This window comes from Hydra viridissima, unplaced genomic scaffold, assembly GCF_058129835.1.
Source record: "Hydra viridissima isolate aposymbiotic clone 2 unplaced genomic scaffold, HvirCarnegie_v1 scaffold_31, whole genome shotgun sequence".
In the NCBI taxonomy this organism is placed as follows: domain Eukaryota; kingdom Metazoa; phylum Cnidaria; class Hydrozoa; order Anthoathecata; family Hydridae; genus Hydra; species Hydra viridissima.
The window spans coordinates 145,818-163,213 of NW_028324326.1; the positions used below are offsets into that span (position 1 = coordinate 145,818).

At 35.1% G+C, this 17,396-nt stretch overlaps 1 protein-coding gene across 1 annotated transcript; it reads left to right on the top strand.

The window, feature by feature from the left end:
• Positions 1-213: 213 nt before the first annotated feature.
• On the top strand, positions 214-6,679 carry LOC149876110 (uncharacterized). The gene is made up of 3 exons (XM_090075711.1): positions 214-286; positions 3,526-6,345; positions 6,579-6,679. Exons 2-3 carry the CDS (start codon positions 3,555-3,557, stop codon positions 6,677-6,679), a joined length of 2,892 nt encoding a protein of 963 aa, XP_089931837.1. The 5' UTR covers positions 214-286; positions 3,526-3,554.
• The last annotated feature ends 10,717 nt before the right edge of the window (positions 6,680-17,396 follow it).

A 17,396-nucleotide genomic window follows, 5' to 3' on the forward strand; every position in this document is an offset into this window, starting at 1 on the left:
CAAATTGAGCACAAGTGAGTTTCTAGTCTTGAAAGTGTGCAAAGTGTGGGCCAATCTGGTGGCTGGAGTGATGACACGTGAATGCTGGAAATTCCAGACTTTGAGCGGATTCAGCGTACATAGAAAGAAAATGTAGCATTCACGTGGGTCTCTCCTAAGCGTGCCATTGGTCGGTCTGCTGTCCTTAAGTACCCCCCTCCCCCCCTCAACGTCACGTTTGCTCAACTTTCTCGGTCTTTGGCGCCCAGAGAAAGCTTGAGGAAGGATAAAAAATGGCGAGGTTTCGGTACTGCGTTTTCTGTTTTTCTTATTTGTTTTTGTTTGTTTGCTTGTTTGTTTGTTTGTTTGTTAATTTTTTTAATTTTTTTTTTTTTTGTTTGTTTCGTTCGTTTGTTTGTTTGTTTGTTTCGTTTGCTTCGTTTGTTTTGTGATGTTTTGTTTTCCCTTCTTGATGGCACAAAACAGAAGCAAACAAGACTTTCGGTTATATTCGGTTATATTCGGTTCAATAAAAGTTTGTTGGTTTCTGCACAACAACAACAACAACCACAACAACAAAAGTCCCTCTGTCCCTCAAAAGCAGTTTCTCCTCTGTCCTAAAGAAGAGCCTCTTTGTAATCGATCTTGTCTGAATGCAGCTCTCCTTTTGCCTACAGGTTTTTATTCCAACCCTTTTGTTGTTGTTAGTGCCATGTTGTTGTTATTGTTATACTCTGTAAAAGCAGTTGTTGCTGTTGTACTTGTTTGTTGTTTCTAAAGACACTGTTGTTGCTGCTGTTAGCGCTGTTAGTAATCACCCACTTGGCTTGTATTTTTGTTTCTTGTTTTTGTTTTTTGTTTTATTTATAAACACTCTCTGAGTAAGTGATGCTGTTGCTGTTGTTGTTGTTACAGTTGCAATGAGTGTTTGTTAATGTTCCCCCACTTGGCTTGTACTTTTGTTTTCTGTTTTGTTTTTTTTTTGTTTTTGTTTTTTTTTTCTCAACACTCTCTGAGTAAGTGATGCTGTTGCTGTAGTCGTTGTTATAGTTGCAATGAGTGTTTGTTAATGTTCACCAACTTGGCTTGTTTATAATCTATTTTATTTTATCAACACTCTCTGAGTCAGTGATGGTGTTGCTGTTGCTGTTGTCGTTATTATGCTTGCAATGGGAGTTGTTACTGTTCACCCACTTTGCTTGTTTTGTTTTTATTTCTTTATTTTATCAACACCCTTTGAGCCAGTGATGCTGTTGCTGTTGTTGTTGTTATAGTTGCAATGAGTGTTGTTAATGTTCACCCACTTTGCTTGTGTTTTTGTTTTTGTTTATCAACACCCTTTGTGTCAGTGATGCTGTTGCTGTTGTTCTTATTACAGTTGCAATGAGTGTTTGTTAATGTTCACCAACTTGGCTTGTTTATAATCTATTTTGTTTTATCAACACTCTCTGAGTCAGTGATGCTGATGCTGTTGTTGTTATTGTGCTTGCAATAAGTGTTGTTAATGTTCACCCACTTTGCTTGTTTTGTTTGTGCTTTTGTTTTTGTTTATCAACACCCTTTGAGTCACTGATGCTGTTGCTGTTGGTGTTATTATAGTTGCAATGAGTGTTAATGTTCACCCACTTTGCTTGCTTTATTTGTTTGTTGCTTTTTTTTTTATCAACACCCTGCGAGTTAGTGATGCTGTTGCTGCTTTTGTCATTTTACTTGTATTTATAGTTGTTACTGTTCAGCCACTTTGCTTGTTTTTTAATCTGTTTTATTTTATCACCACTCTCTGAGTCAGTGATGATGTTGCTGATGCTGTTGTTGTTATTTTACTTGCAATGATAGCTGTTACTGTTCAGCCACTTTGCTTGTTTTGTTTGTTTGTTTGTTTGTTTTTTTTATCAATATCCTCTGAGTAAGTGATGCTGTTGCTGTTGTTGTTGTTATAGTTGCAATGAGTGTTTGTTAATGTTCCCCCCCTTGGCTTGTACTTCTGTTTTCTGTTTTGTTTTGTTTTTGTTTTTTTTGTTGTTTTTTTTCTCAACACTCTCTGAGTAAGTGATGCTGTTGCTGTAGTCGTTGTTATAGTTGCAATGAGTGTTTGTTAATGTTCACAAACTTGGCATGTTTATAATCTATTTTATTTTATCAACACTCTCTGAGTCAGTGATGCTGATGCTGTTGTTGTTATTATGCTTGCAATAAGTGTTGTTAATGTTCACCCACTCTGCTTGTTTTGTTTGTGCCTTTGTTTTTGTTTATCAACACCCTTTGAGTCACTGATGCTGTTGCTGTTGGTGTTATTATAGTTGCAATGAGTGTTAATGTTCACCCACTTTGCTTGCTTTATTTGTTTGTTGCTTTTTTTTTTATCAACACCCTGCGAGTTAGTGATGCTGTTGCTGCTTTTGTCATTTTACTTGTATTTATAGTTGTTACTGTTTAGCCACTTTGCTTGTTTTTTAATCTGTTTTATTTTATCACCACTCTCTGAGTCAGTGATGATGTTGCTGATGCTGTTGTTGTTATTTTACTTGCAATGATAGCTGTTACTGTTCAGCCACTTTGCTTGTTTTTTTTTTGTTTTTGTTTTGTTTGTTTGTTTGTTTGTTTTTTTATATATCCTCTGAGTTAGTGATGCTGTTGTTGTTATTATGCTTTCAATGAGAGCTGTTACTGTTCACCCACTTTGTTTGTTTATAATCTGTTTTATTTTATCAACACTCTCTGAGTCAGTGATGCTGATGCTGATGCTGTTGTTGTTATTATGCTTGCAGTGAGAGTTGTTACTGTTCACCCACTTTGCTTGCTTATTGTCTATTTTATTTTGTCAACACTCTCTGAGTCAGTGATGCTGATGCTGATGCTGTTGTTGTTATTATGCTTGCAATGAGAGTTGTTACTGTTCACCCAATTTGCTTGTTTTGTTTTTTTATTTGTTTTTTTGTTTGTTTTTGTTTTGCTTGTTTTTTTTTATCAATACCCTCTGAGTCAGTGATGCTGTTGCTGTTGTTGTTGTTGTTGTTATAGTTGCAATGAGTGTTTGTTAATGTTCCCCCACTTGGCTTGTACTTTTGTTTTCTTTTTTGTTATGTCAACACTCTCTGAGTCAGTGATGCTGATGCTGTTGTTATTATGCTTGCAATGAGAGTTGTTACTGTTGTAGTTATGTCTGTCATTTGTCCTTGTTAGCAAGTTCTATTTGCCCTCTCTTGCCTTTTTTCAACACAGTTTCTTTCTTTGAGTCATATGGTTGCGAGATCCTCTCAAACTCCATCTCTTTATTTATTTGTTTCTTTTTTTTTTTTTTTTTTCTCATTCTCCTTCTCATAATAGCAATCACTGCTGCCACCATGCATGTAATGCTAGTTGCTCTCATTCTTTTTCATTTGCTAGTGGAAACTTTGTTTCTTCTTGTTGCTCTCTTTTCTTTCTTTTTTCTCTTTTGCAGAGGATTCGAAAAAACACAGCTCTTCCCTGCAGTTGTAAACATTCCAGGATTCCAGGATGCAGGCAGAAGAAAAACACTCTCACTAACTGTCTTCTTTTTTTTAGCATAAACCGTTGCAAACAAACACCTGAACATGTCTTCTTCACAAGAAAACAACACTGTTGTTGCCCCTTCTCCGAACTCTAAAGCGAAAAAAAAGAAAAGAAGGCAGTCACAAGAACAGAGAGACTTAAAGCTCAAAAACAAAGTCAGGGCCGCATTAGTTGCAGCGTGTGGCTCCGTAAACAGGGTTGTACCTTTCTATGGTACCAAGAAGAGGTACGCTGTTAGCTGTCCGATGCCTTTGTGCAAACATTCCTCCACAAGCATTAAAAGACACTTGACTAAAAAAGATCATTCTTGGACTTTGGATGAAGCTTCCATCTTTTACTCTGCAATGGTCAGGAAGTTTCAGCATGCTCGTCTCGAACGCAAGTCCGGCTGTCCAAAACCTTACCCCTGTTTGCAATGTTGGAAGTATTACGACCGACTGGACATACACTTGAAAGAGACTCATTTCTACGATTCCAAGACGATCAAACAAAAGATTGCAGAGGCAAAGCGATACGACAACGACAAGCTCTATGTCCCTCAATTTATTCGACCTGCCTTCTTTGGTATTAAGCCAGTAGCTGAACAAGCGTCTGCATCAGGCTCTGCATCCTCTGCTCCTGGGCCTTCCTCCTCTTTTTCTTCTCCGGTTCTTTCCTCTGATCCTCTTTTAAGCTTGCCCTCATCAGTTGCTGGTTCGTCCGAGGCTCCTTCTGCAAACCACTGCACCTCTGTAGAAAACAAAGAGCTGAACACCGAATCCGTCCTAGACTCTGATTTTAATTCCTTAAAGCACTTGGTTTCCAACTCCTCCGTCTTGACAGAAGATAAGAGACTCTTGTTTCAGCTGGACAAAGATGCTTTTCACTTTTATTACCAGTCAGCAGATGAGCTCTTCAGAGATTTTGAAAAGTGGCTTGTGGTAGCCAACAACAACACTTTGTCACAAGCAAAGATCTACAAAAATGCAGTTGTTGAAATATTGACATGTTGTGACAGCACGCTGACGCTGCACCCGAACGCTCTCACCAATTCCAACGTTTTGGAGGATAGATACTTTTCCATGCACTTTAAAAACATTCAGCTCAATTCCAAGCTGAGTGAACTTGACCAAACAAAAGCCATGTCTTGTCACACGTTGTACAACCGCCTTGTCTACCTTTGTCTCCTGTTTCGTTTCAGTGAAGCCAGGAATGTCTATTTCGGACTTTCTCATGAGGCCATCCGACGTTTGCGCTGCAAGGTGGAGGAGTTACAAAAAGTGCTGAGGCCCTTTCGTTCTTTGAGGAGGAGCCTTGTGAAAAGCAAAAAATGCATCAACATCATCAATGTCAGTTTGCTGAACGAATATGGCAAGTCTGCATACGTAAGACAGTTAGTGGAATCGATTAGAAAGCCGTCTCTTACACCGACTAGAGACAATGCTGTGTCTCTACGAAACCATCTTCTGCTCTCTGTCACTGTAATTAACAGTTTAAGAAAATCTAACATTGCTCTTTTAAACATTAGAGACTACATGGCTGCTGAGAAGAGTGAGTGTGGATATTGCATTGTGCAAGAGCGCTACAAAACAGCATACAAGTACGGAGCCAAAAACATTCTAGTGCCGAACGACTTGAAAGTGTTGATCGATATTTATTTGCTGAGATACAGAGACCTTCTTGTCAACGACTCTCACTACATGGCTGCAGACACCAAGACTGTTTTGGAGTTGAGCGACTGCTACAGGCCCCTTTTTCCATCGATGAGACCCAACAAAGACGAATGTGTGACACTCGGTGCAACTAGAGTGCCTGTTTACCAGATGGGTTCCTCTGCTATCTCCTCTTGCCTGACGTCCTGCTTCAGAAAAAGCCAAGTAAACATTCCCATGAAGCGTCTTACTCCCACTTGCATTCGCGGTTCGATAGCCACTTACTTTGCCAACAACAGCAAAGAAGATCGCGAGCGGTTTGCTACACTCTACATGAAGCACAGCAGGAACACAATGGATAGCTTTTATGTGTCCCAGTGGAACGCTGCAGAGGAGTTGCGCTTTGCCCTGGGCATCGGACAGTCCTTCGGAGTCATAGAGTCTTTGACTGTTGAAAAGTCTGAGAGACCACCAAAGAAGGAGAAGGATGTGATGGACTGGCTCCAAACTAATGCAGAGGAGTACGGTTTTCATGAGGTTGAGGACATCTTTGAGGAAGATTTAGACTCCGGTTCTGACTCTGAAGAATGTGCTGCTACTTTCAGCTGTACCACAGTGGTTCCGTTTTCTCCAGCTGTAGAAAACAATGTTCCTTTAGAGGATAGCAACGACCATGCCGTAGATTTCTTGTGTGAACCTACCTCAACTCCTGTTTCGTCTGTTCCATCTGAACAAACAATCGCTGGTCCAGTTCTTGAACTATCCCCTGCTCTTGCACAACTAGTTCCTAACGAACAAGCTGTTTGTATGGATGTAGATCAGACTCTAGCTGTTCCTGTTGGCACAGCTTGTTCTCCTCTTGCATTAACATTATTTCCTGATGAACCGGATTTTATTGAACACCATGCAAAACTTTCTCCAGTTTACTTTAATGAGCAAGTGGTTGCCAAACCTGTTTCTGCTTCTCCTTCTCAGCAAGTCGCTTTCTGTCCTTCAAAAGAGGTCTTTTCTGTTCCTCTGACTCCTAGCCTTGTTGCTTTTCAGCAAACATTGGCCAAACCCAGTTTGTTTCTTTCATCTGATCCAGTTTCAGCTGTTCCTGTCCAACAGGCTGGTACTGTTCTTGCAAAGCAGCTCTCACCTTATGCTGTTCAATCTGTTGGTAGCCTATTTAGCCAAAGTCTTGCCTCTACATCCAGAGGTAAATTCTTTTTGATTTTTGATTTTTGATTTTTATGCAAATCTCAACACGCTTTCAAAAAATGAAAATGCCCAAATCAACTCCTTGCTCTATTGTTATTGTTAGAGCTGTAAAAAAAACAAAACAAAACAAAAAAACAACACAGAAGTGTGTATGTATTTGTTGCAGGACTAATTCTGTGATTGCTTAAATGTTTATACAAGTGAATGATACTAAAACTGATTATGTTTTAGAAGTAAAAGATCCAAGAAGAAAAAAAATCAAGTTGGAAATGCCATCTTTCACTCAAGAACTCATCGGTAATGTAAAACCTAATTTATACAAAGATATATAAACACAAACCTCTTCTTGCACAATTTCAGATGGTTAACTGTTAACAAAAACTAGCCATCATTGCTAAGTGCACTTTTAGAAAGTTGTGTCTACCCGATTTCTAATGATGAAGTTAGAAACATCACCGTTAGAAATCATGCACAGCTTGTTATCATCTCTAACACTTAGAAACTGTTGATGGTTTTTATGAATTAGAAAAATGAACATGGTTTTATTTTATTTCAGGATCAACTCAGCCAAGAACAAAGGAAAACAAAGCAGAAGTTAGCCAATGCCATTTAGGTAATCTTTCAAAAACCAGTTATTGCTATCAGTGCAAACAATAAGGTCAACAAAAAAAAATAAATAAAAAAACAGAATAAATCTTGTCTTACTTCAGAACCAAATGAATATTTGATTTAATCACTTTGTGTTATGACTTGAGTTTGTAAAATTTTAGATGAAATAGTTGAAGAGCTGAATGCTTGCCCTGGCCACAACGAATGGTTCAACACCAGAAGTTTTCCACGATGTGCAGCTTTGGTGTTGGCATACATCTTGCAAGACGTGTTTACAGATGTAAGCTCAAGTTGCTCGTACAAAGATTACCTTGGCATCTTGGCAAATCATAGCAGTGACAAGCTCATTCAGTCTTGCAAAAGTACTCCTACCAAAGCCTTATTAAAGACAAAATTAAAAACATGAAGCTAAAAATTCAAAAAGAGGGTAGTTTAGAAAAGTTTGTTCAATATGGCAATATCGTGAAACCATTTATGTAGTTTAGATAAGTTTGTTCAGTTTGGCAATAAAGATGGGCCTTTTGTGTAGTTTGTTTTATCTATGCTTTTGCAAATATTTTTATCTGTTTCGCTAAAGACATAATAAACAAGAAGTTCTGTTAAACTGTTCTCACATTTCTTATTTAAAGATAGTTCAAACTTTTTTTTATCTTTAAAAAAAAAAAAAAGAAGTCGTTTTGTTATTCTGTGAAAACTTTTAATAGAGTTGCATTTAGAATTACTTCTGATGTTTTTAAGAGTTTGTTAAAAAGCAAAATAATATTTCCTGTGATGTTAAACTGCATAAGTGAAATTTAAAAAAGGAAAACTGCTCCAACCATTTTTCGGAAAAAGAAATCAAAAAGTTCCTTATTTTAAAAGATCTAGACATCCATTTCTTCTTCAGCAAAATAGCGAGGCTTTTTTATGAACTCTTACTCTCTATTTTTTCATATCTTTACACAAAGGATTTTGTTTAGATCAATGTAAACATACATAGAAGTATATTATGTTTTTTTTTTTTTTTTTGTTTTTATGCAGTCTAACTTTTGTTTCACTTCTATTTTATTTTACGTTTATCTTGTATTTTATCATGCCTTATTGGTTTTTGCGTTTTGTGATGTCAAGCTGCGTAAGCTAAACTTAAAAGGGGAAAACTACGCTAACTTTTCTTTGAAAAAATATTCAAGAAGTACCTTAAACGAAAGAGAAAGCACACGAATCTTGCCATCCAATTCTTCTTCTGCAAAGTAGCGAGGCTTTTTATGTACTTTTGCTCTCTAATTTATCTCTATTTACGCAAAGGGTTTTATTTCAATGTAAACACGTATAAAAGAATACTTTGTTAAAAATAATGTTAAAGGAGTTGCGTAAAAAAAAACGTCTGAATAAAGTTTCTTTACAAAAAAAACAACTAAGAAACAAGCGCGCCTAAGAAAAACCAGATCGCGATTCACTAAGTCAAAAAACGAAAGAAACAAAGTTTAAAAGGTCTTTCTAGACAACAAATTCTATTTTTGGCAATGCAGTTTTTGTATTTATGCAACCTAACTTTTGTTTGACTTCTATTTTATTTTACGTTTACCTTGTATTTTATCTTGCCTTTTTGTGTTTTGTGATGTCAAGCTACATAATCTAAACTTAAAAGAAGGAAACTAGGCTAACTTTTCTAGTAGAATATTATGTTGTTGGTTTTGTATGCAGCCTAACTTTAGTTTCATCTATATTTTATTTTGCGTTTATCTTATATTTTATCTTGTCTTTTTGAGTTTTGTATTTTGTGATGTCAAGCTACATAATTTAAACTTAAAAGAAGAAAACTAGGCTAACTTTTCTTTGAAAAATTGTTCAAAAACTACCTTACACCGATAGAGATAGCTCACGAATTTAAAAAGTTGCATCTATTCATCTTCTTCTTCAGCAAAGTAAAGCTTTTTATGCACTTTTACTCTCTAACTTACCTATATTTGCGTAAAGGATTTTATTTAATTCAATTTAAACATAACTAGTAGAATATTATGTTGTTGGTTTTGTATGCAGCCTAACTTTAGTTTCATCTATATTTTATTTTGCGTTTATCTTATATTTTATCTTGTCTTTTTGAGTTTTATATTTTGTGATGTCAAGCTACATAAGCTAAACTTTAAAGAGGAAATTTACGCTAACCTGTCTTTGAAAAACTATTCAAAAACTACCTTTAACAAAGTAGCGAGGCTTTTTATGCGCTTTTACTCTCTAACATACCTATTTTTGCGCAAAGGATTTTATTTAATTCAATTTAAACATGCCTAGTAGATTATTATGTTGTTGGTTTTTTATGCAGCCTAACTTTAGCTACATCTATTTTTCATTTTACGTTTGTCTTATATTTTATTTTATCTTTTTGTGTTCTGTGATGTCAAGCTACATAAGCTAATGTTAAAAGAGGAAAGCTGCGCTAACCTTTCTTTGAAAAACTATTCGAAATCTATTTTTGAGATAATCTAGATTTAAAAGAGGAACACTACGCTAATTTTGCTTTGAAAAAACTCTCGAAAACTAACTTATTCGATAGAGATAGCACACAAATTTAAAAAATTGTATCTACTCATCCACTTCTTCTACAGCAAAGTACTGAGGCTTTTTATGCACTTTTATTCTCTAACATACCTATATTTGCGCAAAGGATTTTATTTAACTCAATGTAAACATACATAGAAGAGTATTGTTACCCGTTTGTTTTATGCAGCCTAACTTTAGTTTCATCTATACATTATATTGCGTTTACCTTATATTTTATCTTGCCTTTGTTAGTTTTGTGTTTTGTTATGTCAAGCTTCATAATCTAATCTTAAAAGGGGAAAACTGCGCTAACTTTTCTTTGAAAAAGTACTCAAAAAGGACCTAAATCGATATAGATAGCTCACAATTTTAAAAAGTTGCATATAGTCATCTTCTTCTTCAGCAAAGTATCGAGGCTTTTTATGGATTTTTACTCTAACTTTCCTATATTTGCGCAAAGGACATTATTTAATTCAACTTAAACATGCCTAGTAGATTATTATGTTGTTGGTTTTTTATGCAGTCTAAACTTTGTTACATCTATATTTTACGATTAACTTATATTTTATCTTGCCTTTTTGAGCTTTGTGTTCTGTGATGTCAAGCTACATAGTCTAAACATAAAAGAGGAAAACTACGCTAAACTTGCTTTGAAAAACTATTCAAAAACTACCTTTAACAAAGTAGCGAGGCTTTTCATGCACTTTTACTCTCTAACATACCTACATTTGCGCAAAGGATTTTATTTAATTCAATTTAAACATGCCTAGTAGATTATTATGTTGTTGGTTTTTTATGCAGCCTAACTTTAGTTTCATCTATATTATGTTTTAGGTTTATCATATATTTTATCTTTTCTTTTTGAGTTTTGAGTTTTGTGATGCCAAGCAACTTAAGCTAAACTTAAAAGTGGAATGCTACGCTAACCTTTCTTTGAAAATCTATTCATAAACTACCCTAGACAAAAGCTAGATTTAAAAGAGGAAAACTACACTATTTTTACTTTGAAAAAACTTTCGAAAACTACCTTAATCGATAGAGATAGCACACGATTTTAAAAAATTGCATATAGTCATCCACTACTTCTGCAGCAAAGTAGCGAGGCTCTTTATGCACTTTTTCTCACTAGTTTGCTTATATTTACGCAAAGGAATTCATTTAATTCAATCCAAACATATATAGAAGATTATTATGTTACGATTTTTTTTTTCTTTTATGCAGCCTAACATTTATTTCACCTACATTTTATTTTACGATTAACTTTTATATTACCTTTCCTTTTAGTGTTTTGTGTTTTGTGATGTCAAGCTACATAAGCCAAACTTTAAAGAGGAAAACTACGCTAAGCTTTCTTTGAAAAACTATTCAAAAACTACCTTAAACAAAGTAGCGAGGCTTTTTATGCACTTTTACTCTCTAACATACCTACATTTGTGCATAGGGTTTTATTAGATTCTAGTAGGTTATTACGTTGTTGTTTTTTTATGCAGTCTAACTTTAGCTTCATCTATATTTTATTTTACGTTTATCTTATATTTTATTTTGTCTTTTTGAATTTTGTGTTTTGTGATGTCAAGCTACATAAGCTAAACTTAAAAGAGGAAAGCTACGCTAACCTTTCTTTGAAAAGCTGTTCAAAAACTACCTTAGACATAATCTAGATTTAAAAGAGAAAGACTACGCTATTTTTGCTTTGAAAAATCTTTCGAAAACTACCTTAATCGATAGAGATAGCACAGGATTTTAAAAAGTTGTATCTAGTCATCCACTTCTTTCACAGCAAAGTAGCGAGGCTTTCTATGCGCTTTTACTCTCTAACATACCTATTTTTGCGCAAAGGATTTTATTTAATTCAATTTAAACATGCCTAGTAGATTATTATGTTGTTGGTTTTTTATGCTGCCTAACTTTAGCTACATCTATTTTTCATTTTACGTTTGTCTTATATTTTATTTTATCTTTTTGTGTTCTGTGATGTCAAGCTACATAAGCTAATGTTAAAAGAGGAAAGCTGCGCTAACCTTTCTTTGAAAAACTATTCGAAATCTATTTTTGAGATAATCTAGATTTAAAAGAGGAACACTACGCTAATTTTGCTTTGAAAAAACTCTCGAAAACTACCTTATTCAATAGAGATAGCACACAAATTTAAAAAATTGTATCTACTCATCCACTTCTTCTTTTTATGGATTTTTACTCTCTTATTTACCCAAATTTGCGCAAAGGACTTTACTTAATTCAACTTAAACATGTCTAGTAGATTATTAAGTTGTTTGTTTTTTATGCAGCCTAACTTTAGTTTCATTTATATTTTATTTTACGTTTATCTGATACTTTATCTTGTCTTTTTGTGTGTTGTTTTGTCAAGCTACATAAGCTAAACTTAAAAGTGGAAAAGTACGCTAACCTTTCTTTGAAAATCTATTCAAAAACTGCCTTAGACATAAGCTAGATTTAAAAGAGGAAGACTACGCTATTTATGCTTTTAAAAAACTTTCGAAAAATACCTTAATCCATTGAGGTAGTGCACGAATTTACAAAGTTGTATCTAGTCATCCACTTCTTCTATAGCAAAGTAGCGAGGCTTTTTATGCACTTTTGCGTTCTAATTTATCTGTTTACGCATATGGTTTTTGTTTATTTCTATGTAATGATATACAAAAGAGTATTTTGTTAAAGATTATGCTGCAGGAGCTGCGTAAAAAAACTCTGGCGACCTTTCCTTAAGAAAAAGCAACTGAAAGACATGTGCGCCTTAGAAAATTCAAATCGCGATTCACCAAATTAAAAGACGAAAAGAACGACCTTTAAAAGCTCTCACTAGACATTTGTGTTTATGATAGGCAATGCAGTTTTTGATTTTATGCAGCCTAACATTTGTTTCATCTATATCTTATTTTACGTTTATCTTATACTTTATCTTGCCTTTTTGAGTTTAGTATTTTGTGATGTCATGCTAAATAAACTATACTTTGCTAATTTTTATTTGAAAAAATATTCAAAAACTACCTGAATTATAAGCTAGATCTAAAGGAGGAAAACTACGCTAACTTTTCTTTAAAAAAAATATTTAAAAACTACCTTAAACATAAGCTATATCCAAAAGAGGAAAACTATGCTAACTTTTCTTTAAAAAAATATTTAAAAACTACCTTAAACATAAGCTAGATCTAAAAGAGGAAAACTACGCTAACTTTTCTTTGAAAAAATACTCAAAAACTACCTTAAACATAAGCTAGATCTAAAAGAGGAAAACTACGCTAACTTTTCTTTGAAAAAATACTCAAAAACTACCTTAAACATAAGCTAGATCTAAAAGAGGAAAACTACGCTAACAATTCTTTGAAAAAATATTCGAAAACTACCTTTAAACATGATTTAGATTTAATAGATGAAAACTACGCTAACATTTCTTTGAAAAAACATTCAAAAACTACCTTTAAACATGATTTAAATTTAATAGATGAAAACTACGCTAACATTTCTTTGAAAAAACATTCAAAAACTACCTTTAAACATGATTTAAATTTAAAAAAGGAAAACTACGCTAACATTTCTTTGAAAAAATATTCAAAAAGTACCTTAATCGAAAGAGATAGCACACGAAATTAAAAAGTTGCATTTAGTCATCCGTTTCTTCTTCATCAAAGTAGCGAGGCGTTTATGCACTTTTTATTCTCTAAGTTATCTCTACTTACGCAAATGGCTTTTGTTTATTTCAATGTAAAACTTTTCAAAAGAGTATTTTGTTAAAGATTATGCTGCAGGGGCTGTGTAAGAAAACTCTGGTGACCTTTCTTTAAGAAAAAGCAACTAAAGTAGATGTGCGCCTAAGAAAATCCAAATTGCGATTCACTAAATTAAAAGACATATACAACAAACTTTAAAAGTGAAACTATTTTTACAAGCGTATTTGGTAAAGATGAAATGTTCTTATGACATTTTAACGTTACGAAAGGGATTTTCTTCTGTTCAAATATTTATTACAATTTAAAGTGTTAAATAATGTTACAGAAACGACCTAAAACGCCTGTTGTATTAATTTAAACGAACAAAATAGATAAAAAAAAAGAAAAACTATCATTAAAAAAAAAAAAGTAAAAAAAGAAAAGAAATAGAAGTTGAGGAAAAATAAAAATAAGAACTTCTAACAAAGAGCTCTTCTTTTTATTTTTCAGATTTTAGATGCTTAATTCCTTGAATGAAAAGTTGAACTGATGACTCACTACTAAGGTTGTTCCTAGCCTTCCGTTCTCAAACTAGGCCATTCTGAGAGGCTGTTTGATTAAGTACCGTTGATAGTAGTATCGCACGTAAGAGACTTCTAAAACTCTGATTATTATTAATTCCTGGAATGAAGAGATGACTTCATACTCACTAACGAGGTTGTTCTTAGCCATCCGTTCTTAAACTAAGCAAAACAGTGAAGTTGTTTGATTAAGTATCACAGTTTGCTGATTTGCACATGCACCATTGCCGAAACTGTGATGCTTGGTTCCTTGATTGGATTGAAGAAGCTCATCACCATGCATTTTACAAGCTGTCCGTTGTTATGTTTTGCAATTCAGTGGTTCTGTTTTGCAATTCATTTTCTGTTTGTTTAAGTATCATCGATGGTGGTGTCGTGCATGCAAACTTTCCGAAACTCTGATGCTTGTTTTTCTTGAATGGAGAGATGAGCTTATACTTTAGGTGACTTTTAAAACTGCAGTAATTAGTGCCTCGAATGGAAAAACGAACTCATTCATTACAGACCAAGGTTGTTCCTGGCCATCCGTTAACATATTAGGCAACAGTACAGCGAAGCTGTTTGTTTTACAAGCTTTTGTCGTTTCGAGAAATCACTACATTAAGCATTCGATGGTGATACACGACTGATGGCCAGGTTCTGATTTTCGAATGAAAAGAAGAGTCGCATCCGACCACCGGTCGGCTTTCGACGCAAAACAGCTGTACACACTCGTCCAACGATCCAGTGACTAACTGTTGCAACGAGAAAGTTAGCTTTATTTGTCGTGCAGATTGTCCGCTTTGACGTAAAATGCTAGAAATTTGCTGAACGCTCGGTTTGCGCCGCCCAAGAGTCATTCTGTTTCTGCGTTGCCAGCGTCTGTCGGCTAAATACAACTGTAGACTCCGCGCAAGCTTTTTCACCGCAAAAGTTGTACAGAGCCACACCGAAGGCTAAAATCGACTTTAAGGTCGAAGGTTAAAATCGACCCTAGAGGTTTGAAAACGACGTCACGAAATTTTCAAGACATCATCGAAGAAAATTACGGCGGCCAGATGCAACTCTTAGTACTAACTCTACTAATCTTAGTACGTTAAGCATTCCAGTCGAGAGATCAGACGTTTTTTCGTCACCTAAGAGACCGGCCGATGCGTTTGCGACGCTGCGGAAAGAAAGAAGATGGCAAACCACAGGGTTGTTACCGTAACAAACCTCCGTGAGTACCTCCATCTCGAGTGGCTTTTGAAGAAACGTTCGTTTTAAACTCAAAGGGATGGTTGTTAAAGCTCACAAACGCCTGGTTAACGATTTTCTAACGGCAGACACCGTGTTTACAATGGATACAGACCGATTAACTGAGCCCAAAGCGCAAGATCTATCAGAAAACTCCTCTAGGTCGATGCAACGAGACGACTAGACACGTGCGTCTAAAGGCATTTTACAATTGAAGGACGCCCCTCGTGGGCCCTTTAACCTTAACACTAAACTCCTGCTTGATATCCTCGTCCCCAGGTTTCCAAACCGTAACCCCAACCCCCTCTAATCCTAACCCCCTTACCCTCTAACTCTCCCCCCTCAAAAAAACAAAAAACATAAAAAAGCAAACAAAACGAAAAAAAAACTTGCTTCCCTCCTCACTTTTAGCTCTAGGATGCAACACCTTTTTGCCGCCCTCCGCTAGAAGGGAGTAGGGAGTAACGAAAGCTTGACATCAAAGTAGCGTTTCGTATGAGATTTGTTTGCCAAAATTTGAGCGTTTTTAAAAAAGCCAAGACTTCGTCAGAGGGGTTTCTTCTTTTCTCCTAAAGCTATCGATCGATTAAAAAGCTCAAAGCAAAGAAATTCAAAACAAAATACAAAAACGGGAAGTTTTAGTTTCTGCACCACAAGCCAAGCACTAGTTCAAACTGGAGATAATAAAAGGAAATCGAATGATCTCACTTCTCAAACCACTGAGCTGCCATTGGTCGGCAGTCTCTTGTTTGGAGACCATTGAGCTGCCATTGGTTGGCTGTTTAATCGTTGCGATTGGTCGGCAGTTTTATCGTTGGAGACCATTGAGAGATATAAAAGGAATTTTTTTTTTGAGCACAACATTAAACGTTAAATCGTTAGATGTTGTTATAAAGGCACCATTAGAATGCGATGTCCTCAAATATTTTCCTCGATATTTTAATAAGTAAACAAAAACAAAACTAAGTCTTGCAACTGGCGAAAACTTTCAATAAGCAAACAAAGCAACAACTTTCCTTTCGAGTTTTTTACATTTTAAACAAAAGACAAACAAAGAAAAAAAAAAAACAAACAAAAACAAAAACAAAAACAAAAAAACAAAACAAAAACAAAACAGAAAAGGGAGAATGAGTGAGTCGACTGATTTCGCTCAACTGTCTTAAACGAGAAGTCATAAACGTTTGCTTGTGCCAGCAAGTTGCAAATTAAGTTGTAAATGAACTGCACCGCAAAAGCTTAACCACAGTTTATTAAGCATATTAAGCCTTTGCTGACATGTTAAGACATTTTAAGCCTTTGCTATTATCATGAGGCTTTTGCTCCACGAGCCAAAAAAGTACGCTAGAGTTGACAAACTGCATCGCGGTCGAAAAGTGTAATTACGCCAACACTTTTATCCGTTTTAAGCATTTCGTTTTCGCACGAACAACAATTAAAGCAGCTCGTTGAGCTTAACGACGTTCGTATTTTTTTTCGAAGCCAAAACTTCGGCTATAAGTAGAATGAAGAGGCACTTCGAAAAACAACAAAGCTGTTCGCAGTCGATAGCAACGAGCGACAACATCTCTGCGAGTCTGGCATCAAGGTAAACAGTTTTTTTTTACATTTTCATTTGTAAGTGCCACTTTTGTGTACATTATGTATTCAAAAATTTCTTGCTGACGCTAGATTTTTCGTTTTCAATGAACAACAGTTGCAACCTCTAGTCGTTTGCTAAAACAGCTTGCTAGGACAACCAAATCAATCATATGTTGTGAAAATTTCTTTTTGTTCAACTGACTAAGGAAGATCGAGCGAACGCTTTTTTTTTTATAACTTGTTTGTATCATATTGCTATTAAGAAAACAGCGTTGTGTATACTAAACGTGACATAATTGGCAATTATCCGTAACTAAAAATAAGATAGAAATTACAAACTTGATACCATATTTTAATTACTCTAACAAAACTAGACGTCATCGCGTGAGAAAATAAATGTTCATAACACATAACCTATTTTTTTGTTTTTTTTTTCTTCTCTTTTTTCCTTTTAATCTCTTTTCTTTCGTCCAAAAAGCGTTTTGATTTTTGCCTCGCCACAAGCGATGAAATCGATAAAAAAACCTGCTCGGACATTCTCAATTCTCAACAACAAAAGCAATCAAAGTTCTAGCTCTCGAGCACGTGCGCCGACAGGTTGATGAAACCGTTCAAATATGCTCGATCGCTAGAATTTAAAGAAAGAAACAAGCCAGAAACAAACCAAAATAAAAAAAACAAAAACAAAAATGGACATCTTTAGAACGCTTAAATTTTATAAAATATTTTCCTCTGCGTTTTTAACCAGCTAAACTGTCGTAAAGTTTTTTCGGTGCAGTTCATTTAAAAAACTTAGTTTTCAACTTTTAAACGTTTTAGACTTCTCGTTTAAGGCAGTCGAAAGAAATGAGTCGACTCACTCTCTCTCTCCCTATTCG